This window comes from Pempheris klunzingeri, chromosome 9 (genome assembly GCF_042242105.1).
Source record: "Pempheris klunzingeri isolate RE-2024b chromosome 9, fPemKlu1.hap1, whole genome shotgun sequence".
NCBI lineage: Eukaryota > Metazoa > Chordata > Actinopteri > Acropomatiformes > Pempheridae > Pempheris > Pempheris klunzingeri.
In genome coordinates this window covers 25,491,290-25,517,965 of record NC_092020.1, presented here as the reverse complement: position 1 = coordinate 25,517,965, position 26,676 = coordinate 25,491,290, and the positions used below count along the sequence as shown (strand labels likewise).

General features: G+C 43.8%; 1 protein-coding gene across 1 annotated transcript in view; it reads left to right on the top strand.

Annotated features, from left to right (window-relative positions):
• arap3 (ArfGAP with RhoGAP domain, ankyrin repeat and PH domain 3) overlaps window positions 1-22,382 on the top strand; it is a 37,780-nt gene extending 15,398 nt beyond the window's left edge. The window contains exons 9-35 of the mRNA XM_070836328.1: window positions 147-267; window positions 2,101-2,285; window positions 3,153-3,259; window positions 4,195-4,394; window positions 5,756-5,841; window positions 6,247-6,429; window positions 8,605-8,746; window positions 9,752-9,856; window positions 10,081-10,237; window positions 10,335-10,437; window positions 12,396-12,594; window positions 12,711-12,774; window positions 12,866-13,029; window positions 13,296-13,508; window positions 14,285-14,390; window positions 14,843-14,990; window positions 15,074-15,142; window positions 16,101-16,175; window positions 16,391-16,508; window positions 16,967-17,095; window positions 18,478-18,614; window positions 18,703-18,785; window positions 20,074-20,109; window positions 20,305-20,368; window positions 21,055-21,192; window positions 21,512-21,550; window positions 21,864-22,382. Coding sequence (XP_070692429.1) covers window positions 147-267; window positions 2,101-2,285; window positions 3,153-3,259; window positions 4,195-4,394; window positions 5,756-5,841; window positions 6,247-6,429; window positions 8,605-8,746; window positions 9,752-9,856; window positions 10,081-10,237; window positions 10,335-10,437; window positions 12,396-12,594; window positions 12,711-12,774; window positions 12,866-13,029; window positions 13,296-13,508; window positions 14,285-14,390; window positions 14,843-14,990; window positions 15,074-15,142; window positions 16,101-16,175; window positions 16,391-16,508; window positions 16,967-17,095; window positions 18,478-18,614; window positions 18,703-18,785; window positions 20,074-20,109; window positions 20,305-20,368; window positions 21,055-21,192; window positions 21,512-21,550; window positions 21,864-22,382 — 3,690 coding nt within the window. The remainder of the gene's footprint in view (window positions 1-146; window positions 268-2,100; window positions 2,286-3,152; window positions 3,260-4,194; window positions 4,395-5,755; window positions 5,842-6,246; window positions 6,430-8,604; window positions 8,747-9,751; window positions 9,857-10,080; window positions 10,238-10,334; window positions 10,438-12,395; window positions 12,595-12,710; window positions 12,775-12,865; window positions 13,030-13,295; window positions 13,509-14,284; window positions 14,391-14,842; window positions 14,991-15,073; window positions 15,143-16,100; window positions 16,176-16,390; window positions 16,509-16,966; window positions 17,096-18,477; window positions 18,615-18,702; window positions 18,786-20,073; window positions 20,110-20,304; window positions 20,369-21,054; window positions 21,193-21,511; window positions 21,551-21,863) is intronic.
• Window positions 22,383-26,676: the final 4,294 nt, after the last annotated feature.

Here is a 26,676-nt window from a genome sequence, read left to right as displayed (position 1 = left end):
AATTCAATTTGGTGATAAATACAGACATCCAGGCCTCTTAGTCTGAATCAAAGTCTTCTCTGCTCTGGATTCGGTGTGTTTTTCATAGTTTTTAGACTTGGATCGTTTGAATCAGTGTTTGTTTCCTCTCACCTGCTCTCGTTCAGGACGTCTACCCTAAAGGAGTGATCCCATTGGCTGCCATCCAGATGGCCCGCCCCGCCAAAGACAATAAATTTGAGATTGTGACGAGTCAGAGGATCTTTGTCTTTAGGACTGACAATGAAGGTAAAAAAGACTTCTTTCTCCTAAGTTTGACATAAACAGCTGGTTACACCAGGGAGAACCATATCATTGGTGTTTGCTGGTGCTTGAAGAGCTACCAGAGGGCCTTGAGCAAATTCCAGAGGGTTTTGAGGATGTAAAGGTCCCCGAGGTGTCTCCAGTGGTCCTCCAGCCCTTTCCTGAGCGCCATGAGGAGGTTCCACAGTTTTTAATGAAGATCATAGAAGCTTTCAGGAGTTTTTACTGGTCCTTGAGTCAGTTCCTGAGACTCTGATTGTGATTCCAGGGGCTTTTAAGGAGGTAGAGGGGTTCTTGAGATTCTAGGGGTGCTTCAGTAGGGTGCAGGGTCCTTGAGTGAATCAAGGCTACGCATAATGTTAGCGTGCGAAGTAACTTGGTGAGTCTAAATGTGTGAGTCTAAAGCCAAAGACAATAGAGATGAAACTGTGAGGAGACAAAATACACACACACACTTTAAACCAACATGAAACCACAAACTGCATTTATTATTACGTCCAAATTTGTTAAAGTCTCCACAGATTCTAAAATGCTCACCAAGTTTAAGATACGATCCAGATTTGCATCATGTACACTCATGTATGTTCTAAATATCAGTGAATCTGCAAAAAGAAAATTCACCATCGAACAGCTGAATACTTAAATTACACACAGAGAGACGAGAGGAAACTAAAGGACAAAGTTGCGGACGACAGTCTACGAGCTCCACTGTGAAGCTCAGTAGGTCATGTGACTCGGCTCCCGCTGGGACAGACAAAAGACTGACCCACTAACCTGCTGCGCTCGTGCGGCTCTGAAGCGGGTCTATACAGGCCCTGCTGTGTCTGCACATAAAGGAGGAGAGTTTTATTTCTAAAGGGTGAGACAGGAAGTTACAGAAGAAGAAGAGGAGGGGAGCAGGAGTCAGTCTAAACCTGTGCTGCTGAAGAGGCAACAGTGAGTTAGATCATTTGTGAGTATTAAGGATGTTTTAGAGTCCTGTTTACACACATCCTGGTGTCTAAATGACTGTTCGGTACTAAAAGTGTTGGAATTAGTCCAGAGGATCACCTCAAACGGGCTCTAATGGCTGCAACGTGATCCTTTGGGACAACTGCACCTGATCACAGTAGGTCCACTAAAAGAGCTTGTTTGATCCACTGACAGGCTCAGAGTGTTATTCTAAGTGTGTGACAGCATCATGGAAAGGATCCCTACAGAGAGAGACCTGGAAGATCCTTTTGGTTTAACCACAAACAGCACACACACCAGACTCCATTCACTAAAACAGGGATTTTACCTCACAGAACACTTAGTTTGGATCCAATTTAACGTGTTAAAACATTAAAGTCACAGCAGCTAGACTATGATCTCTTTGTTTTGTGAGAGGTAGAGATTAACTCTACCTTCCAAGCTACCAGACTCCATTGACAAAAACATAAATTTTTGTCAATGGAGTGTGGTAGCTTGGAGCAGAGCGATAAAACCGCTGCCTCTGGTTTAACAGAAAGGCTCTCACAGGTCTATTTCCTCTCTGTAATGTTTTATAATGTATTTTTAAGCCTGAGCCCTATCTGTACATATCCTGGTAGGTATAAAAAGTGTTGGAATTGGTCCAGTAGATCACCTCAGCCAGCAAAAATATGTAGAGATAAGGAACTGGGGTATAAATGTATTAGTGTTTCTCTTCTGGTTCATTGTGTTTTCAGTGAAATGTGATTAATCATAACGAGACACAGTTGAGAGAACAAATGTGTGAAGGAGAAGAAGAAAGTGAACTAACCGAGCAAAGAGAAAATGAAAGGTGATGATGGCGGTGATGTGTTTACTGTATCTCAGTGCTGAGGAGGCGGTGGGTCGGCACGCTGCAGGAACACGTCAGAGATCAGATGGTGTTCGGTCGGCGCCGCTTCGGCCCCGGATCGCACTGTCAGAAACACGGAGCCCTCGAGCTGAAAGGAACCAAGTCCAAAGTGTACGCCGCCATCAACACGGATCAGATCTGGCTCTACAAGAGCGAGCAGGTGACGAAGGACACAACTGTAGCTGCTCAAAACTTCACACACAGAACTTTGCTGCCACACAGTAAAGCAGTCAACGGTCCAAAGGTGATGTTAGCAGGAGCTGGTGTTAGTGAGGGACAGTGATGTGGGTTCAGATGGCTCAGGAGGAGGTCACATGATCAGCAGTCTGTCTGTGACGCATGCTTATGTTTAAAAGACATTAAAAAGCGCATTTTATACGTTTTGAAGCCTTGAGTTTCACTTTACAGGCGCCGCCATCTTGGTTTTTTGGAACTAGTTTGTTCACGAAGCCTGTCTCTGATTGGTTAGTGAGCAGGTAGCCCCACCCTAAAGCCCCTCCCACCTCTTCCTGGTCTATTTTCCTCTAAATGGGACCATAATTGACTAAACGAACATCCTGCTGTGCTGAAGAAGCCTGTAAACTAGAGACTGAGAGCAGAAACTCATCAGGAAAATGTTCACTGAGCTGATAAATCAGGAGAGAAGTCGACTCAAACAGTCTGATTTTGCATAATATGGGAGCTTTAAACACTGTTTTTCTCTAAAAGTCTTACAGATCCACTACAGCTGTGTTTTAAAACATATAAAATACTATAATGGAGTATCAGACTGTGACTATGTGGTCAGATTTAAAGGGTGGATTATTCATTCTTTGATTTAATTCAGCTGTGAATGTGGCGGCTCAGTCAGAGCACGTTCAGCTGCAGACGATCAGGTTTCATGAGAAAGTTTCAATGTGTGACTTTGTTCCAACATGTTGTCTTTGTTTTTGTCCCGGAGCCCAAACAGCAGCAGCAGCAGCAGCTCAGGAGAAGCTGCAGGCTGCTGAACTGCCTTCATGTGTGTCTCTAACATGTGCGTCCGCAGTGTTTTCGTAACGGGATCGGCATCACGGTGATCGAGGCCCGAGGAGCGACGATCAGAGACGGAAAGCACAAGAGCTTCGACCTCATCACGCCGTACAAAGGCTTCAGGTAACAGGATCTGATGAGCCTCCAGTCAGTGCTGTTTAATTTGACCTTAATTTGTTAATTTGTCATTGAATGAATGTGCTGATTGTTGTCGTCTTTTAACAGAACTGCAATTTGAAAAAAAAAAAAATTCTTACTATTGTATTTTGTTTTTTTTCTCAAAAATAAATGACTGTAATAAATACTACTAATACTAATAATGATAATAATAATAGCGATGATAATACATTAAAAATAAATAATACAAATTAAAATTAAAATAATAAATAAAGGATAATAGAGGAAAGAAGAGAGAGATTAGCTTTAACCAAAATAATACTTTAAAATTATATAAAATATAATAAAAAATATATTAATAATAATAATAATAATAAATTGTGGCCTAACTGTTGAATTTAGAATAAAATAAAAATAATGAGATAAAAATTAAAATAAGATAATAAAGGAAAAAAGAGAGAGATAATAATATTTAAAAATATATAATAATAACAATTTGTAAGGGATAATATAATAATATATAATATAATATAATATAAGGGGTTAGCTTTGACCAAAATAAAATGAAAATGCATTAATCCTTCACAGCACTAGTGTGGTGTATGGTGGGTTGTAGTTGGTAAAAGAAAACCTGCAGAGCTGCTTTAAAACCTGGAAAGACTCTCTGTCGTGTGCAGAGCAGCGTTCAGCGAACAGCAGATGCTTCGTGTGAAGATCTTTAGTTTTCGGCTCTTCGGACCAAACTGGGGCCCAAGTGCTCGTCCTCTCTGCCTCCCTCCTCCAGGCTGAGCCGTTCGGTCCCAAAAACCAGGTCACACAGTCAGAAAAAGCTCCTTACAGCTAATTCCTGCAGCTCTGCGGCGGGTTCAGCTCTGCCTACCAGAAACAAAGGAAACACTGAACACTGGGATCAGCTAACGTCCTCTGCTCCGCCTCCTCAGCTTCACGGCAGAGTCGGACCGGGAGAAGCGGGACTGGATGGAGGCGCTGCAGGAGTCGATCGCGGAGACTCTGTCAGACTACGAGGTGGCCGAGAAGATCTGGTCCAACCGGTCCAACAGGATGTGTGCTGACTGCAAGGCCCTGAACCCGGACTGGGCCTCCATCAACCTGTGTGTGGTCATCTGCAAGAACTGTGCAGGTACCCAAACACCTTAGGACCTTTAGACCTTCAAAATAAATGTTGGACCATAAATGTAGTCACTGAGCGATTTTGGACACCCTGGAAACTCCTTAGCAACCATTGTATTAGCTTGGCGACACACGACAACCAGCAAACAACCACACAGATAAGCTTTAGCAACCACGGAGAGCACCATAGCAACCACAGGTATCGCCACACTGAGCCACAGACAGGTGAACCCTCAGTCACCTCGCACAGCACTCTAGTAAGACCCCGGCAACGCCATAGCAACACCATAGTAACCACCATTTTTGACATCTGATCCTAACAAAGTTTGAGTTTGAGGTACTTTGATGGATTTATGTATATTATATACTGTCCACAAAATTAATGTTTTACAAGCTGTGTTTTTGTTTTATTTTTTATTTTTACATTTTTATTTTTATTCGGTTTAGTTTTTCTTGACTAATGTAAGGTTTCTCCTCAGTGGAGCAAAGAGACACAGACACATATCAGCTTGTTCCCAAATAAACACACATGCAGGTAAACTCAGAGTGTGTGAACACTTCACTGTGTACCTGAGAATACCTGTGGAGGCATGAAGCACTCCAGGTGAAACCGTCACTGGTCCAACTGCATTTCAGGGTGTGTGTGTGTGTGTGTGTGTGTGTGTGTGTGTGTGTGTGTGTGTTGTAACATTGTACAGGTGTTTTCTCTGTCAGCTGAATCTGTCTTCAGTCTGGATGTTTTCGTCTCACCTGAAACTGAACTCTGGTGTTCAGCCGTGTTGCGTAACTCACTCATTGGTCAGTTTTGGTGATGTCACCCACTGGCAGCAGGTAGTGCTCATGGACGTGTTATAAGAGCAGGAAGCTGGACTGACCACCGTCCACAGATACAAACATCCTCCAGTTTAGCTTCACTTAGTTTCCACTGATGTTCAGTTGTGTTAATTTTTATTAGTTTCACTATTAGTTTTAGTTTTTTATCATAATATGGTGGATAAAAGGTTTTTATTCTATTTTATTTTGGTAAACAGTTCTTTTTTCATTTTCTTCTGAAGCCTAGTTTTTGTTTTTATGTCAATTTTTTCAGCCTTAGTTTAGTTTTATTCACATGTGATAACCGTGTGTGGTATGTGTGGTATGTGTGGTGTGTGTGGTGTGTGTGGTATGTGTGGTGTGTGTGTGGTGTGTGTGTGGTGTGTGTGGTGTGTGTGTGGTGTGTGTGTGGTGTGTGTGTGGTGTGTGTGGTGTGTGTGGTGTGTGTGGTGTGTGTGGTATGTGTGGTATGTGTGGTGTGTGTGTGGTGTGTGTGTGGTGTGTGTGTGGTGTGTGTGTGGTGTGTGTGGTGTGTGTGTGGTGTGTGTGTGTGTGCAGGGCAGCACAGAGGTCTGGGGACGATGGTGTCGAAGGTTCAGAGTCTAAAACTGGACACCAGCGTGTGGAGCAACGAGATCGTCCAGGTGAGACCAGAAGTAGTCACCTGAACCATCCTGGATCCACCTGAACCCTCCTGAACCCTCCTGAACCCCCCTGATCCACCTGAACCCTCCTGAACCCTCCTGAACCCCCCTGATCCACCTGAACCCTCCTGAACCCCCCTGATCCACCTGAACCCTCCTGAACCCTCCTGAACCCCCCTGATCCACCTGAACCCTCCTGAACCCCCCTGATCCACCTGAACCCTCCTGAACCCCCCTGATCCACCTGAGCCCTCCTGAACCCTCCTGAACCCCCCTGAACCCCCCTCATCCACCTGTACCAGCAGTCCTCTCTAACTCTTGCCATCTGAATTCAGAGATCCAGCGCTGACGGTGGTTTTTGCCTGTCTGCCTCTCTGCTTGTCTGTCTGCCTGTCTGTCTGTCAGCTCTTCATCATGTTGGGGAACGACCGGTCCAATGACTTCTGGGCGGCCCGGCTGCCCGTGTCGGAGGAGTTGGACTGCGACGCCCCGCCCGAACATCGGAGAGACTTCATCACCCAGAAATACCGAGAGGGGCGATACCGCCTCGCCCACCCTGCGTTCACCAGCCAGGAGGAGCTGCTCAAGGTCCGAGTGACGCTTTCCACCTCAGAGAGCAACCAGGGACATCACACACCTCCAAACTAATACACTGATTTATTTAAGGTGGTAATATTTAGTTAGGTCTTCATCAGAATATTTTATTTATTAATCCCACGTCAAGGAAATACACTTGTCTCAGCAGCTCAGTAGTCAGACAAATGTGAGTGAAAAGAATAAACATAAAAATATAAAAGACGGAAACACACAGTGATAATAACAATTTATAGCTTAATATAGATGCATCAAATAGCAACTTAAAGTCCGTTAAACTAAGTCCAAATAAAATAATTATTCTGTATTTTCATTCAATTTTCTTACCACATATAAACACTTCCTGCTGTTACTAATAAAATAGAGTAATGTTGATGATAATAATAATAATAATAATGATTTTCTTATATCCAAACACCTCATGTGCCTAAATGTGAAATAGTTTCTTAAGCGTCAAAAACACAAAACAATTGATGTGCAAAAGTATAATAATATTGATTGATCCAAATCTTCAAGTCTTCTTCAGCACAGCAGGACGTTCAGTTAGTAAATTATGGTCCCATTTAGAGGAAAATAGACCACTAACCAATCAGAGGAGGTCTTCGTGGAACAAACGTCACTTCTGGCTCCAAAAAAACAAGATGGCGACGCCCGTAAAGTCAGACTCTGGGCTTCAAAATGGCGGCCCACAAACCAGCGTGTGACGTCACAGTCTGGTTAAACTCCAGTGGAGGCCGCTTCCTGTTTTTATTCCTCTGTTTTAGCCGCCAACAGAGTTTCTGCGTCGGCTGACTTCAGGTAAACAACATGTGGAGACTCTTGAGGGCAGAACAGACGGTTTTTATGCTGAAGACACAAAGTGAGTGTCTAAAAGCCTCAGTAGCTCTGAGCGACTCTTTCAGGCTGCACAGAAACATAAAAGCTGACCCGAGGTCAGTGAGAGGTTTTAATGTCGCTCTGCTCTCAGAAACAGCCTGAACAGCCTCCCTCTGACTCTCACTGCTCATATTGTGCACTTTAAATCACCTTTTTTTTTTTTTTTTGTGTTTAACATCTTTTTCTCTTTTTCCGCCTCAAATTTGGAAGAAATGATCTTTCTTTGATTTTACATGTTGTTTTCTGAACAACATTCACATCAGTAGCTGAAAAAAAAACCTGTTTTGACTTTGTTTGCTTTGTTTTAAACTTGCACAATATTTGGATGGAAGCTTTTCCCAGAGTGCACTGGGGCGTCAGCTGTTTGTAACGAAGATAAAAGCTGCCCGAGGCTCAAAGGACTAAAGCAGCCTCGCAGACAAAAACATCCAACATGACCTGCTCTCCGTTTCTTCCCTTCATCTCTTTCTCTCCCTGTTAGTGTCTCTTGATTCAATTTAAATAACTTTATTAGCAAAAACAGAAGGTTCACATGTTACACATTATTTAAGGACGCTGACGCTGAACGTTATCCTGCTTATTACAGTTTGTCACAAAATACTGACCCAAGATGAGCTTATTGACTTAAAAATGATTCTGCTATCAGAACGGCGTCCATAGCAACGGTCGGCTATACAGAAATAGACCGTTTGAATGCTGTAATTGACCAATCAGCACCAAGTATTCAACACAGCCGTGTAATAAAGTAGATTAGAGTACAGTAAATTACAGCAAACGAATAAATATACTATCACCTGTTGGTTTGTGGGTGTCACGGGCGTCTGGTTTTGTGGAGCCAGAAGTGACCACAAAGCCCTCCTCTGATTGGTTAGTGAGCAGGTAGCCCCGCCCTAAAGCCCCTCCCCTTTCTTCCTGGTCTGTCTTCCTCTAAATGGGACCATAATTGACTAAACGAACATCCTGCTGTGCTGAAGAAGCCTGTAAACTACAGACTGAGAGCAGAAACTCATCAGGAAAATGTTCACTGAGCTGATAAATCAGGTGATTCCTCATTGACTTCCATCCAATCAGACGTCTGTTTGGAGCCGGTGGAGTCGCCCCCTGCTGGACATTAGAGAGGATTCAGCTTTAAGGCTCCTCACAGATGCGTCCTCGTCTTTTAAACAGTCTGTGGTTATTTCGCCGTAGTGGAAGTGTCTCACTGAGCTCCTCTGTCTGTGTGAACACTGACTCTAACTGCCTGTCTGTCTGTCTGTCTGTCTGTCTGTCTGTCTGTCTGTCTGTCTCTAACAGGTCTTGTGTTCGGCGGTCTCTGAACAGACTCTCCTGAAAACTGTCACTCAGATTTTCTCGGAGGCGGAGTCAGCTCGCCTCGCCAACGACGCCAATGGCTGCCAACGACCTCATCACCTGCTAGACCACTGCACCCCGTCAGGTCTGATCTCCACTGCACTCTAATCTACTGTAATCTGCTTTACTCTAATCTACTGTAATCTGCTTTACTCTAATCTACTTTAATCTTCTATAATGTAATCCACTCTAATCTACTGTAATATACTCTAATCTGTGCTGCTATAATCTGCTTTAATGTCCATAATGTAATCCACTCTTATCTACTCTAATATACTGCAATCTACTGTAATCTACTAAACTCTAGTGTTCTCTAGTCTACAGTAATCTTCTACAATCTCCTGTGCTCTATCCTGAAGCAATCGACTGTCCTCTAATCTCCTACAATAGATTGTACTGTAATCCACTCTAATATTCTGTAACCTCCTGCACTCTAATCTACTACAATCTATGGTATTTTAACCTAAAGTAATCTACTGTATTCTAATCTAATACAATCTTCTGCACTGTAATCCACTCTAATCTACAGTAATCTACTACAATCTCCTCTAATCTACGGTACTCTTATGTAATCTACTACAATCTCCTCTAATCTACGGTACTCTTATGTAATCTACTACAATCTCCTCTAATCTACGGTACTCTTATGTAATCTACTGTACTCTAATCTACAGTAATCTACTACAATCTACTGTACTCTATTGTACTGTAATCTACTGTACAGTAATCTATTCTAATCTATTGTAATTTACTGTACATCAGGTCTAATTTATGCCTCAGTTCTTTAAACACACTGAACATAACACGTCTCACTCGGCCCGTCCTGAGTGCTGAAGGTCGGTCGTGGCGGTGGCGGCAGACTCCAGGTCAGCTGAGGTGAAGCTGTGTGGTGCAGCTGCTGCGTTATCAGCTCCGGTCCTGCAGGGAGGCTTTTATCTCGTTACAGTTTGCTTCAGTTAGCAGAGAAACTCAGACGGACGCTTTTATTCTGCAGACTAACACCAGTCTGATGCTCCTGTTTAAGGATTTTCCTGAACTGAAACCCTGTTTTTGAGTTTCCTCATTAAACACTCTTCTGTTCTCCCCTCAGACCCCAGTGTGTACGATGAGATCATGCAGCCCGTCCTTCACTCTGGTTACCTCTACAAGTCCGGCTCCGTCCACAGAGGAACGCTGTCCAGGAAAACACGAGAAGGTGGGAGGAGGGAGTCAGCTGGGTCAGGTTTAAAGGAGTTTTTGCTCTTAAGTTTAAAGAAAAAAAAACAACAACAAAGAGGCTTTATTGGACAGAAAAAGGCGACGTGAGCTCTGAAAGAGTCAAACATAATGAACTTTATACTTTTAATTTCCACAAAAGCAGCAGATTATTTTTTAGGAAGCTGTAAAATGAAGCCAAATGTGTCCTGGTGTTGCTGTCAGACTTCCAGAAGTTCTGGTGTTCGGTGGATCAGTCTCTGCTCTTCTACGAGTCGGATCGATCGGCTGATCCCTGCATGCAGATCAGCGTCAAAGACATCGTGTGTTTGGGCGTCAGTCGACCCGACTCCTCCAACAACAACAACGGATTCATCGACAGGTGCTGACTCTGTTTCTTTAAGACGTCCACATGGAAACGCAGCTTCTGTGATGTCGAAGGTTTCACTTCTCTCTCCGTCTGTCCTCCTCCTCCTCAGGTTTCGTTACACCTTCGAGTTGTATTTGACTTCAGAGAAACTTTATCAGTTTGGTTTGGAGACGGCCGACGCTCTGCACAGCTGGACCAAATCCATCGGGAAGGTCCGTCCTCACTTTTCTCCACACTAACTGCACACTGCAAAGTTTTGTTCAAGGGGCTTATGAGGACATGCAAAGCATGTCTGAGATGTTAATTCTGAAGGAAGCCATATTCTTCCTTCAAATAGTAACAAAGTAACATACTCTAATCTACTGTAATCTGCTTTACTGTACTGTAATCTGCTTTACTCTAATCTACTGTAATCCACTTTAATCTGTAGCAATCTATGTTGCTCTAATCTACTTTAATCTTCTGTAATATAATCCACTCTAATCTACTGTCATCTACTGTCATCTACTAAACTCTAGTGTTCTCTAGTCTACAGTAATCTGATGTAATCTTCTGCAATCTCCTGTGCTCTATCCTGAAGCAATCTACTGTCCTCTAATCTCCTACAATAGATTGTACTGTAATCCACTCTAATATTCTGTAACCTCCTGCACTCTAATCTACTACAATCTATGGTACTTTAACCTAAAGTAATCTACTGTGTTCTAATCTAATGCAATCTACTGCACTGTAATCCACTCTAATCTACAGTAATCTACTACAATCTCCTCTAATCTACGGTACTCTTATATAATCTACTGTACTCTAATCTACAGTAATCTACTACAATCCCCTGTACTATATTCTACTGTAATCTACTGTACAGTAATCTATTCTAATCTATTGTAATCTACTGTACATCAGGTCTAATGTATACCTCAGTTCTTTAAACACACTGCACATAAAACGTCTCTCAGTAAAAATGGAGCCAACAGTCAAGTGAATTCTGAAGGAAGCCATTTTCTTCCTTCAGATAGTCGAAGGACTTTTTCCTCTTCCATGCACGTTCCTAAGTGCTGAAGTCCTCCCTTCATGCCAGGACTTTTAGGAAAGATTCACCTCCCACATGTAATGAGCAGTAAATCCGCAGGAGGCTGAACGATGGAGGACCACAGGTGCATATTGGGACGTTTTAGAGTCCGATGTTGCTGTTGTCAGTCCAGATTTGGCCTCGAGGACGACATAAGCTGCAGGAGCTAGCGTGAAAGCTAAATCCAGCGTGACGACGCCATCGGAGGCTACAGAAAGATAGAAAGTCGTAGCTGACATGAGGCCACTGAAATTCTCAGGATGGAGCCAAAACAAACAGCTGGTTTCAAAAACGTTTGACATTTGGAGAGTTAAACAGTTGTCGATACACCTCGTGAAGCCAGACGTCGTCCCAGATCTCCAGTTCGTGGTCAAATACGCACCTCTGTTGTTGTAACCATGGAAACAAACTACCAGCTGATCAACCTGAAGACGTAACCACTCCAGTAAAAGATGGCGAGTACCGATTCTCTTCTGAACTGGAAACACACGTTTCATTTTGTGTTTTTGTTTCTTTAGTGGAAATGATCAAACCGACAGTCGCAGGTTGTTATTTATGGATATCGGCTCTCTGTGACCTCCCTCCCGCCAGCTGATGGAGGAGCCATCGCACAGATAACTCCTCATTTCAGCTCCACCAGTCAGCTGATCCTCGTCCGTTATGGTGCTTTCAGAGCCGCAGGAATAGAAACCGGGGTGTCGGACAAAAGTTCAGCTCAAATTTGCGTGTTGCTTGTGGTCATTTTGGACAAAACAAGGCGATCAAACTGATTTTGTCGCTGACACTCGCTCAGGTCGCTGTTAGGACGAGATTTCAACCAGCTATCTGGAGCTGAGAGGTCACGGGACCTCGCCAAAGCGTTGAGTGTTACTTCTCCCTCTTCCCGATAAGCTGCACATGACATAATATCACCTATCATCCTCACGCTGGCTTCAACACTGCAGACGTCCTCAGTGGGTAAAAACACCACACAGAAGCCTCCAGCTGTTTGGTATCAGCAGACTTTGGATCAACTTCAGTCTCTGTTTCATTTTGTTTTTATGAAGCAAACCTGTGAATGTTGCCTGCTGCAGTCTTATTCTTTGTTAACGTCCCCGTCAGGCTGCGACGCCCCTCAGCTGTCACTGCCTGCTGACCCGGGCGTTCGACCGGGTCGGCCTGCTGCGGTACCGAGCCATGCTGGACCCTCAGCAGTGGAAGGAGGCTTACTTCGTCCTGCAGAAGTCCAACCTCTTCATCTGTCCCCGGCACGACGGTGCGGCGGAGGACATCATCAACCTGAACCGTCTGCAGGAGCTCAGTGAGTCCTGGTCCTGGTCCTGGTCCTGGTCCTGGTCCTGGTCCTGGTCTACAAACACGTCACGGCCGACTGATCGACTGTCTGATTTACATAAAATGTTTGTGTTTGTGTCGAAGGTATCGCCTCGGAGACCGACAACCACGAGAAGAAAGACATCCTGGTTTTGGTAGAGAAAGGAAGGTGAGGTGAAGAGTTTCTCTGCTGGGTACCAAACGATTTTATGTCTGTTGCCCTTCATCGTTTCGTTCCTCCTCTTCCTCCTCTCCGTCAGGACTCTCCACCTGCAGGGCGTCGGCCGCACTGATTTCTCTCTGTGGTACTCGGACATCCAGCGAGCGGCCGGCGGGAAAGGAAACAGCCTGAGGGAGCAGCAGCTGAGCAGGAACGACATCCCCATCATCGTGGACAGCTGCGTCGCCTTCATCACTCAGTACGGTGAGGAAGAGGAGCAGCGTAGTCTCGTAGACTCTCTTTGAACTCTGTTGTTCCCCAAATTGAGCATCTGTAAAAGTCAAGAATCAGTTTCAGAAGTAGCTTTATTTCATAACAAAGTCGGCAGTTTGCTCTGACTGAAGGAATGAAAGTGATGCCAGAAACAGTGACAGTTAAGAAGAGACTGTATTTGACGGACAGGATTGGTCTTGTAAAGCTCTCTGGGATCAGATACTTTCCCTGAGTGACGTTCTGAGCGTGCTCTGTAGGTCTGGGCCACGAGGGCATCTACAGGAAGAACGGGGCCAAATCCAGGATCAAGCTCCTGATGGACGAGTTTCGTAAAGACGCTCGAAACGTCAAACTGCGGATCGGAGACCACTTCATCGAGGACGTGACGGACGTCCTGAAGAGGTTTTTCAGAGAGGTCGAGGACCCGATCTTCATGGCCGACCTCCACCCGCTGTGGCAGGGCGCCGCCAGTGAGTCCTCATTTGAATGATCAGCGGTTGGATCTATTAAATCTTATCTGTAAACGATCCTGTCATTCAATGCTGCGTTTGTGGGACTGATAGTTTTGTGTAAAGAGTGTTCAGAAAGATAGAATAAGAAAAATAAAGTGTTTTGAACATTACAGCATGTAAAGATATTATAGCAGGACTCACAAATACAAGTATGAACTTAGAAAATAAGAATAAGAAGAGAAGTAAGAACGTTTCACAAGCATGAACACACTCATCACTGGTGTATCTCTTCTCTAATCTTTAGACATGTATCATGTTACAACATGATATATGAACTTTTTAACTTGTCCACTTCTGCTGCCACATGAACAGCACTCACACAGAGACGATGTAAACACTCTCCTGGCTTTATCAGCACACATATGAATGTAACACAGTCATTAAATGCAACGACAGCGAGATACACAGTCTCTACGGCGGGACCACGACATCGCTGACAGCTTAAACACTCTCAACAATATGTAACTTATAAAACCGCAGTAATATGAGTAAAGATATTAGCAACGTACGCTCATAGATTTATAGCACTGATCACCTTAAACAGGGGAGTAGTGATGGCAGAAGCTACATTTCCAAGACTGGAATTATCTCTTCAAATGTAAAACTCTCGACTGGAGATGAATGAATCCTAACTGTCACATTAAGGGACGACAAAAACAATCAATCAATGTGTTGTGATCACTATGTTTGGAGATCTCAGAGGTTAACGTCTGTCCCTGTTTGTCGCCCTTCAGAAATCCCTCAGAAGAGTCAGAGGCTGGACCGCTACAAGGAGATCATCCGGAGTCTTCCCCGAGTCAACAGGACCACTCTGGCTGCTCTCATCAGTCACCTGTACAGGTGAGCTCACACCAGCAGCTGGGCTTTACTGATCCTGGTCCTAACTGCTGAGCCGGTCTTTGTCCAGAACAACCAGACTTCACTTCACTTCACTTAACGACGTGCGTTCACGTGAATCTCTGTTGCCTAGCAGCGAGCGTTGCTAGGATACACTGATAACAGTCACTTCCTGATTTCTCAGTTGCAGGATCAGAGAAGAAGAGAAAAAGTTATGTACGACAGTGAGCAGAGCTGTAGAGCAGCAGAGAGACACATGATCACGATCTGATCCAGACAGATCAGATCAGATCAGTTATGACAGATTTAGCTTTAAACCCCGTCGGTACAACCAGCGCTGGGGGTGTGACGTTCGGCCAAAATGGCGGACAAGAACCTGAGAGCCCTGTGGGAGTCTCAGAGAGCAGCCGTGGCGTGAGGTGTTAGATAATATAACGTCCTTCCTTTTGTCTCAGGGTCCAGAAGTGTGCAGATCTGAACCAGATGTGCACGAAGAACCTGTCGCTGCTGTTCGCTCCCAGCCTGTTCCAGACCGACGGGAAGGGGGAGCACGAGGTGAAGATCGTGGAGGATCTGATAGACAACTACCTGTACGTCTTCGATGTGAGTACGACTCCCAGCGCGGGGGGGGCGGGGGTGTCGCTAAAAACTGAACAAAACGGCGTGAACGTCTGATCCGCTTTCAGATCGACGAGGAGCATCAGACGCAGATCGAGCTGGAAATCAGCCTCATCACCTCCTGGAAGGACACTCAGGTGCTCTGACATCACAGACTCACCTGAACATCAGCACACGGCACAAATCTGTCAGAGAAGGCGTCATATTCACAGCTTCTGTCCACTGACTGCATCCAGTTAATCATTTTAATCGATTCTGCTCAGAAAATGTCAGTAATTAGAGCCTAACAAGTCTAATTAGTTGGTAATAAATCAATATTAACTTGTTAATATATAATAACAAGTTATTAATGTGTTGATAACATGTTAATAATGATTTGGTGATAAGTTCCTAATAAGTTAGTAATTAGTTGATAATAAGTAAATAAGAATATGTTGTTGATTTATTAAAGAGTTGGTAACAAGTTGTTAAAAAGTGTAAATTAGTAATAAACTGGTAATAAGTTTAGAATTAGTAATAAGTAACTAATAGGTTAGTAGTTTAAGTTAGAAATAGTTGAAGTTATAATAAGTATATAATGAATTAGTAATAAGTTATTAATAAGTGAATTAAAAGTTGGTAAAGTTGATAATAAGTAAAAACTTGTTAAGAATTGATAATAAAATAGTAACAAGTTATTAATATGTTGATATGTTAATTAATATATGTTCATAATAAGTCAGTAATAAGTTGATAACAAGTTAGAATAAGTAATAAATATTTGCATAACATGTTAATTATTAGGTGATTAGTTCTTGATAAGTCGGTAATAAGTAAATAATAACTTAGTGATTAGTTATAAGTTAGTAAGTCAATTATAGTAATAAGTTGAGACAAGATGGTAATAAGTTAATAACTAATAATAATTAACTAAATTAGTAATAAGTACTGAATTGTAATAAGCTGGTAATAAGTTAGTTATGCATTAGTAATAAGTTAGTGAAAAGTTGATAACAAGTTGGTAATAAGTAACTAATAACTCAGTAATGATCTGGTAATAACTGGTGACTAGCTGTAGTAAAGGTGGATCAATAATCTGAGGGTGTTTGTGTGCAGCTGTCTCAGGCCGGTGATCTGATCATTGAAGTCTACCTGGAGATGAAGATCCCCGACTGCTGCATCACCCTCAAAGTGAGTCTGCTTATCTACTAACTAGCTAACTAACTAACTAGCTACCACTGTTAACTAGTAACCCTCTAGTCACCTGGTTAGTGGTGACCGGCACAGCAGGAGGCTCTGAGCCTGTCGACGGGTTGGTGGCCGTCTGTGGGTACCTGCCTCACCCGGTGCATGCTGGGATGCGCAGGACGTCAGGTGTTTTCAGGTGTGACCTCTGACCCCCGCAGGTGTCTCCCACCATGTGCGCCGAGGAGCTGACCAATCAGGTTCTGTTCATGAGGAACGTCCCCCCCGGAGACAAAGACGTCTGGATGACGTTTGAGGCCATCGAGGACGGACAGCTGGGTGAGACAGCAAGACAGCACCTGTACACCTGTCTCTCTCTCTTTCTCTCACTGTCTGCCTGACACACCTGGACTGAGCTCAGATTAACACCTGTCTCTCTCTCTGACACACCTGGACTGAGCTCAGATTAACACCTGTCTCTCTCTCTGATACACCTGGACTGAGCTCAGATTAACACCTGTCTCTCTCTCTGACACACCTGGACTGAGCTCAGATTAACACCTGTCTCTCTCTCTGATACACCTGGACTGAGCTCAGATTAACACCTGTCTCTCTCTCTGATACACCTGGACTGAGCTCAGATTAACACCTGTCTCTCTCTCTGATACACCTGGACTGAGCTCAGATTAACACCTGTCTCTCTCTCTCTGTCTGTCTGACACACGTGGACTGAGATGAGTTCAGGTCCCCTTGGAGATGTCACCGTCGTACCTGACAGGTGTTTGTCGTTGTTTCAGAGCGCCCGCTGCACCCTAAGGAGAAGGTGCTGGAACAGGCTCTGCAGTGGTGCAAGATGGCCGACCCGAGCTCAGCCTACCTGGTGGTGAAGAGAGTTCCTAAAGGAGAAGGCATCAACATCCTCACCTGTAGGTCCACAACACACACACACTGAACACACTGAACACACACACACACACACTGAACACACACACACACACACACACACACACACACACACACACACACACACACACACACACACACACACACACACACACTGAACACACACTGAACACACACACACACTGATCACACACACTGAACACACACACATACACTGATCACACACACTGAACACACACACACACACACTGAACACACACACACACACACACTGATCACACACACTGAACACACACACACACACACTGAACACACACACACACACACACACACTGATCACACACACTGAACACACACACTGAACACACACACACACACACACACTGAACACACACACTGAACACACACACACACACACACACTGAACACACACACTGATCACACACACTGATCACACACACTGATCACACACACTGATCACACACACTGAACACACACACACACACTGAACACACACACACACACTGATCACACACACACACACACACACACTGAACACACACTGAACACACACTGAACACACACACACACTGAACACACACTGAACACACACACACACACTGATCACACACACTGAACACACACACACACTGATCACACACACACACACACACACACACACACACTAAACACACACACACACACACACTGAACACACACACACTAAACACACACACACACACTGAACACACACATTTACCAATAATAAATTAATAAGTGATTAATATCATTGAACAAATGTATTTTTTGACATTAATAAACATATTTGGACTTGAACTCAAACAGTTATCATCATTTTACCTCTTTTAACACGTCTGTCTCTCTCTCTCTGTCTCTCTGCCTGTCTCTCTGTCTATCTGCCTGTCTCTCTGTCTATCTGCCTGTCTCTCTCTCTCTGTCTCTCTCTCTCTGTCTCTCTCTCTCTCTCTATCTGCCTGTCTCTCTCTCTCTATCTGTCTCTCGCTCTCTCTCTCTCTCTGTCTCTCTCTCTCTCTGTCTCTCTCTCTCTCTGTCTCTCTCTCTCTGTCTCTCTCTCTCTCTCTATCTGCCTGTCTCTCTCTCTCTATCTGTCTCTCGCTCTCTCTCTGTCTATCTCTCTCTCTGTCTCTCTCTCTCTGTCTCTCTCTCTCTCTCTCTCTCTGTCTCTCTCTCTCTCTGTCTCTCTCTCTCTGTCTCTCTCTCTCTCTCTATCTGCCTGTCTCTCTCTCTCTATCTGTCTCTCTCTCTCTCTCTGTCTATCTGTCTCTCTCTCTCTCTCTGTCTATCTGCCTGTCTCTCTCTCTCTGTCTATCTGCCTGTCTCTCTCTCTCTACCTGTCTGTCTCTCCTCCCGTCTGTCTGTCCAGCCTATAAGAGTGACATCATGAAGATCGGCCTCCTGAAGTGTCGTGAGGAGCCTCCGAAGCTCCTTCAGGGAAACAAGTTCCAGGAGAGAACGTTCCAGATCAGAGACCACAAGCTGCTGCTGCTCAAAGACAAGAAGGTAACTGGTTCAGACCGGTTAACCCCCCCCCTCCTGTCTCACCCCCTGTCTCACCCCATCCTCCTGACCCGTCTGTGTTGTCGCTCAGAGCATCAAACCGGAGAAGGAGTGGTCTCTGAAGTCCATGAAGATCTACATCGGCATCCGCAGGAAACTGAAAGCTCCGACCAGGTAACATGAGCCTTACTTGATTTATCAGCTCAGTGATGAGTTTCTGCTCTCAGTCTCTAGTTTACAGTCTTCTTCTGCACAGCAGGACGTTCCTTTAGTCAATCATGGTCCATTTAGAGGAAGAAAGACCATAAATAGACCCGTCTAAACCCAACCAATCAGACATGGAGGTCTTTGGGGATTGAACGTAGCTTCTGGTTCTGAACGGTGGTGACGACTATAAAGCAGAACTGGAGGCCTCCAAACGGCGTCCCATAAGCCACCGGGTGACGTCACGGTGGCTTCATCCACTGCTTATTTCCAGCCAACAGTGGAGGCGCCCCCTGCTGGACGTTAGAGAGGATGCAGGTTTAGGTTCAGCCTGTGTTTGTCTGAGTGAAGCCTCAGAGTGTTAATGAAGGGCTTCAGGTCAGAGGGTCAGCTGACTCATCCTGCCATCCGCTGACAGGACGGAAACAGTCGATAACATCACCTCCGACCACCCAGCACACGGCCTGATCAGGTCGGGTCAATTAGAGCGCGAACCGATCAGCAGCTTTTACCCCAAAGCCATCAGACCCCTGATCAGACCCCTGATCAGACCCCTGATCAGACCCCTGATCAGACCACTGATCAGACTGATCAGACCCCTGATCAGACCACTGATCAGACTGATCGGACCCCTGATCAGACCAGTGATCAGACTGATCGGACCCCTGATCAGACCAGTGATCAGACTGATCGGACCCCTGATCAGACCACTGATCAGACTGATCGGACCCCTGATCAGACCCCTGATCAGACCACTGATCAGACTGATCGGACCCCCGGTCGGACCCCCGATCGGACCCCTGATCGGACCCCCGATCGGACCCCTGATCAGACCCCCGATCAGACCCCTGATCAGACCCCTGATCGGACCCCTGATCAGACCCCTGATCGGACCCCCGATCGGACCCCTGATCAGACCCCCGATCGGACCCCTGATCAGACCCCTGATCAGACCCCTGATCAGACCCCAGCTGTGCATATATCTAACTTAATTTATCCTGTCCTGGTGCAATAACTTAATTTATACACACATTTTATAACATATTTTATTTCTTATATGCATAATCACATGTGTGTGAATGTTGGATGTTCGTTTTAGATCATTAAAGTGTTTTTTTTGAGGCAGTACTCATGTGGATATATAAGTGTGTGTGTGTGTATCTGTAAAGTGTGAATAAAGTGAATATTTCCACCGTCTGTCTGTCTGTCTGTCTGTCTGTCTGTCTGTCTGTCTGTCTGTCTGTCTGTCTGTCTGCAGATGGGGATTCACCGTGATGTCCGACAAACACCAGCTGTAAGTGTCACGCTCATTAACTGATTGATTAACCCTCATTATTATCAGCAGCGGATCAAAGCTCATGATTCCTATTAACTGGAAAGTTAGTCAGCGTTAGTGGAAAGTCATCTCACCTGTTTCCTGTAAAACAACGGCTGCATTAGTAATAATCCTGATCCTAATGATTGATTAAGTGTTGTTTCTCCCTCTCAGGTATCTGTGTTGTAGCTGTGAGGCTGAACTGTGGGACTGGATCACCAGCTTCCTCAAAGCTCAGGTGACTTTTACTCCCGTCCACTGATCAGATGGTTTTTATTTAGAAGATCGTGTACGGCGATGATTCAACACCTGCGTCACGCTCATTACACAGCTTTGAACTAAAGAAAGCAACAATTTGACACAAAACAGGGACTTAAAAATGATTTTTTTATTTAAAAAAGATAAATATCATTATTTCTGATTACAGGCCGTCTCTATGGACACAGTTCTGATAGCAGAAGCAATAAAATCATCATTTTTAAATCAATAAAATGTTTTTTAGTCAGTAATAAGCGGGATAGTGCACAGAGCGGCGTCACTATTGCAAACGAAGCCCTTCAGGGTGATTATTGATCCTTTATTTAAACAGGAAGTCTCATTGAGATTGGATCTCTTTTTAACCCATTTTAAACAAAGAAGATGCTCAAGGAGTCAGGGAGCTTTATTTGTCATCCCAACACACGATAGATATCAAATAACAAGTAAAATATAGAAAATAGAGGTCCTATATAAAATAAAATAGAAGTACTTGGTACGTGTGTTGTACATTTTGTACAAAATTTAAGAAAAACAAATTGCGAGTACATAAAGGTGACCTTGATTCAGACACTCACTCACCATTTAGAGATGATAAATCTGTGGACACATGAACTCCCGCTGTTTCCCGCTGACTTCCGTCTTGTTTTTCGGCTGTTTGCTCTCCAGAACGACGACCCGGGTCCTCCGGTGCTGCGGCGTCACTCCTCCTCGGACATCTCCAAGCAGAAGTTCGGGACGATGCCGCTCGTCCCCATCAGAGGAGACGAGAGCAACAGCAGCATGCTGTCGGCCAATCAGACGCTGGTCAGGCCGCCGCTCTTTAAGTCTCTGAGGGTTCAGTTTCTGCAGGAAAGAAACCAAACAGGCGAAGAGTTGAAGAACAAAAATACATTCATGATTCATAACTTCTTATTGTAATTGGCCTCCACCACCTGGACGGGTGATAATGAATCATTAAGAGAAAAGAATAGTCAGTAAACAGTCGTTTCTTCTGTCTGTGTCGTCGGTTTGTTTCTGTCTGTTTATGGAAACTGAAATAATGAACGTTTCACTTTATTTGAGGTGTGAAAGTGGAAGAGGACTTGCTGTGTAACAGACTTTTTATATTTTCTTCTCTCCACAGAGAAAATTACACGACAGACGAACTCTTTCCATGTACTTTGTGAGTATTTTGTATTCTAATTTTGTGTTTTGTGAGTATTCAGTACTTTTAATTTGTTTTTTATGTTTATTTTGTTTGATGCTCTTGACATTTGTGAGTATTTAGGACTTTTATTTTGTACTTTGTGAGTATTTTGTACTTTTAATTTGTATTTTGAGTGTTTTATTCTTTTATTTTGTACTTTGGACGTAAAAATTTAAAGTATAAAATAATCACAGAGTGTTTTATTCTTTTATTTTGTACTTGATGAGTGTTTCATTGGGAGGAAAATGAATAATTGTATCGTTGATGTGTTCCCCTGTTTTGCCTCCAGCCCATGAAGGTGCAGCCGGACTCGTTCGAGGAGCGTTCAGAGTCTCCTGAACTCCCCGAGCCGCTCTACGAGGAGGTCGGGGACTTCGGCCTGCAGGTCCTGAAATCTCTGGAGACCAGCTTCCTGTCCAGTAGCGCCGCAGAGACCCAGGAGGTCCCGGACCACCCGCCGCTCAGACTGGTTCCCGTGGAAAGCGGACACACGGACCACATGCTCGTCCCCGACCCGGTCCAGACCAGCGCCGATGACGTGGGCGGCGGCTCTGTGGACTCTCAGAGCAGCAGCAGTGGAGGAGGAGGAGGAGGAGGAGGAGGAGGAGGCGATGGAGAAGAAGACTGCAGCTCTCCGGACTTGAACGCCCCCAAGCTGCCTGCGGCGAGGAGGAGGAGGAGGCAGCAGCAGGGAGTGTGTACGCCGTCACAGGAACTGCTGCTGCAGGAGCTGTCGTCTGCTTTCACCAAGAAGACCGAAGAGGAGGAGGAGGAGGAAGAGGAAGAGGAGAGGCCGTATGATGTCTGAGAGAACTGGTAGAGTCGTACGGTGAAGTCAGGGAGGAAAAAATCTACAAAAAGTACTAACCAATGACCCTCCAATATCAGATCGATTCCCCCCAGATTAATAAATCATGAATTACTCCGACAGATCCGAGATCAGCTGATCCCGTTTCCCTGAATCTCAGTCCAACGTCAGATCAGACTGAGGCGAACAAACAAGTCAAGAGTGCGACGTGCTGAAATGAGAGAAGCAGCTGATCTCGTCGTTTCTGGACTCGATTAATTTGAGGGAACAGTTTTCACTCTGACTCTGAATCAAACCGTCACCTGACTGCGACATGTTGGACAGAGCTGGTTTGTTACTCAACGACTGAAGTGAAGCAGACTGAAGGAAGTCAGCGGTTACTGTGTGATGTTATATTCAGTTATGTTGTACATTACTCATCGTATTCTTTTAAAGCCAAATAACAGAGTTCTTCGTCGGGATGGAAACATCTGAAACATCCGACACTTCCTGTTAGTGACGACGCAAAGTTCACTTCTTTTACACTAACTACAACAACAGTAAACTTCTTAAACTGTACATTACACTGTATACAGTCAGGATGTGGAGAGATTTTAGTTAAAGGAGTCTTCCACAGATTTATCAGCACACTCAAAATGGTGAATTAAAAAGTTGAAATGGAGAATTTTTTTAAAAAAAGGGATGAAAATCAATGAAAATGATTCCACACTTTCCTATTCCTTGTCAAAAACCTGGCGCCTACATTACCCACAGTGCAGCTTGGGCTCTGACCGTTGTGTTGGGGGATTCAGGTGTGTTAGATTAGATCAGATTAGATTTGATTAGACAGTTATTGTCTACCCTGGGAGATACTTGCCTTTGGACATTTGAGAGGACGTAGCAGCGAGCAGCGTTGTTATTCTAGTAGCGGCTAACGTATACTGCAGCAGGTCAGCTCACACACACACACACACACACACACACACACACACACACACACACACACACACACACACACACACACACACACACACACACACACACCGCCACCAGAGATGCTGCAGGCGTAGCTCATTCATCCTTTGCGACATTGTTGTTTTTATTATTTTTCTCCTTTCTTGCTTAAACTACTTGTGGCAGAATTTGAATTAAGCTTTTGGATGCTGAGGCGATGGAGATCGTGTGTGTGTGTGTGTGTGTGTGTGTGTGTGTGTGTGTGTGTGTGTGTGTGTGTGTGTGTGTGTGTGTGTGTGTGTGTGTGTGTGTGTGTGTGTGTGTGTGTGTGTGTGTGTGTGTGTGTGTGTGTGTGTGTGTGTGTGTGTGTAAGTGTGTAAGTGTGATGACACAACCGTGACTCCAAATACACTGATTTGGTGCTTGAAAATGCAGAACAAACAAAGTGACAGGATAAAGTTTGCTCTTTGTTGTTTTTTAAAAGACCAGGACTTAAGTTCAGGTCCTGTTTAAATCAAGAATCATCAATCATCAATACATTAGGTTCTTACTGTGTATTCTGTACTGTAACAAGCTAAAACTACATCATGTGACGTCAGAACAAATCTGTGGTGACATACATATCCATGTATCATCAGTTTGTACGTGTAAATGACATAAGCTAGCCGTTATCGTGCAGTAAAACTGCAGATGTGAGAGTGGATGAAGAACTTGGTTCGACTGGTTTTAATGGTGACGCACTGTGAAGAGCCAGAGTTTGGATTAAAAACTTTGTTTTCATTCCTTTGTACATATGAGTTTCATAAGCGTTAGTGGGCTCCAGCTTAACACTGGTAGAGTTTATTTAACCAAACTGTGTAGATTTATTCAACAGCATCACTGAATTTTATTATTTGAATTATGCCACAACTGCTTTACATGTTAACTTATTTTCTAAAACCATAAATGTTCCAGTTTGAATGTTTTTGGACCCTCTCTGCTCTGACAGATGTGATGCTCTGAATGAACAGCAGGTGGCAGCAGACGCTCATGTCCCCATAAGTCTGTTCCTCCAACACAGTTCATTTGTTCACAGGTAGAAGAATCACTTTAGTTGAAGTAGTAGAATTACTATAAAATACTCCATTACAAGTTTAAAGTCTGCTTTGGAAATGTTTCTTCATTGAAAATAACCAGGTGTGACACTAAAGCTCAGTGTTTCTCTGTGAAGTGTGGTGGAGGAGCTGCAGAGAGTCTCCTGTGTGTCCACCAGTCGTCCCACAGCTCAGTCTAACTGGTCCCAGTGGGACTCTGCAGTGGTCAGACTGGTGTGATGGTGGTTCATGTCTTTCCTCTGCAGATGTGTGTGTGTATATATTCAGTATCTATCTGTTGTACATGATTCTATAAAGCTGATTGTTCTGGAAAGTTTCATGTTCATGAAGGATGATATTAAAAAAATATGTTTTTGGTTTCTGGTGGCTCGTTCAAGGTTGGAGCTGGTCTTCTCCTCCAGCTGCTTCTTGACCTCCTTCAGCTCCTCAGCAGTCAGTCTGCAGACCTCCTGCTCAGTCTTCAGCTGTATCGCAGTATACATTGATTTTTAAGGCTATAAAGAGAAAAACTTCCTCACAGGTTGAGCTACTGTTTTATTCCCCAGTAGAAAAATAAATAAATAGATGAAATAAATATAAATGAAATAAAATCAAACATTAATTTAATCTTAATAATGATAATAATAAATAATAAATACCCAACTGGTAAAAAACTTTTTGCACATAATTTTTATCAAAATAAAATAATTTTAAGATAAATGATAATAAAATTAATTTAATTTCAGGATGAAGTCTGTTACCTCGTTGTCCCTGTTTCTCAGTAATTACACTGTGTCCTGTGATCATTAAAATACTTTCAGTGTAAACACACAGTTGTTTATCAGCCGTGTACAGATAATCAATAAGTATTATATTGATACGCTGCAGTAAATCGTTACACAGTGACTTGTGGGCTGTGATCTAAAACAACCACCTTAACTTTGGAGTTATTAAGGTGGATCTTGTAGATGTTCTCACTTTAAATCAGGGGTGTCCAAACTGCGGCCCGCAGGAAATTCTAAAACTGTATTGGAATGCGGCCCACACATGGAACCTGTGCTGGACTGTGTTGTACTTCTTAGTCTCACCACTAGGTGGAGTAACTGTCTTGAACGAGGCAGCTTCTCTATAAAATGAGTAACCGAAGAAGAAATGTGCTACAGGTGACCCAAAATGGCAGAATGAAGGAAACGTAAGAGAGCAAGTGAGTGTAGAGAGTTTCAGACGCAGTGTGCGATGAGAGCACAGCTGATAACTAATGACGATCACTTTTACATTACGGAGGAGCTGCTTGATGTTAGCAGTCTAAAGAGCACCACGACAGGTGAGGATGTTTTTGAAGCTGTGCCAGGTGCAGTTGGCATGATGGGACTTAAATGGGACGAGCTGTGTGGAGGTACGACGGATGGAGCTCCAGCTGGGACAGGGGAGCGCAAAGGAATCTACGGTGTCTGCCGAGGATCAAGAAAGTGGAGGTAAGGCTGTTGATTCGAGGCTGTTTTTTTTTTTTCTTGAATCATATTCAGTTATCAAGCAGAATTTACCTACATGTGATTGGTTTTGCCCACTTTAGTCCACTAGAGGTGAGACCATATACATCACCTCTAGTGGATTAAAGTTAGCAGTATAGTACTTCTAGTGAGCGGCCCAGCCCTTTGGATGTTTTTCTGTATGTGGCCCTCAGTGAAAAAAGTTTGGACGCCCCTGCTTTAAATGGTTCAAATGTCCTCCTTTGACTCACGCCTGATTGATTTCTAGTATTAATGTTGTCAAAGTGACAATAAGAGGAACATCTTCTATGAACTCTCCTCTCGAAGGCTGCAGTGAGCTGAATAACACATAATGTTGGACACAAAGGATGATGGGTAATTATTTGTACTGAGTTTTACTTCAATTCAGTGTATTTAAACCTACAATCTGAAGAAAGACTAGAGGAACAAGGTGGAGAACAAGAGGAAGAGGAGGAGGAAGAGGATCCAGACCCCGTGGAGCCATTAGTGCCCTTCATGCTGTCAGAGGAAGAGATCAAATCATGTTACTTGTGTTTTCTGTGGTTTGGCTGTTGTTTTATTTCATCTACTTTATCATTTTATGTTTATTTTACTGAAGCCGTTTATTCTCATTTTTGTTTAGTTATTTTTTATGCATTTATTTTCTTACCTCAGCAATTTCTCTTTATGTTTATTTCTTTTTTATTTTATGTATTTATTTGTTAACTAATCCATTTATTTTTATTTTCTACATTTTCTTATGTATTAGTTTACCACAGCCATTACTTGCAATTTTTT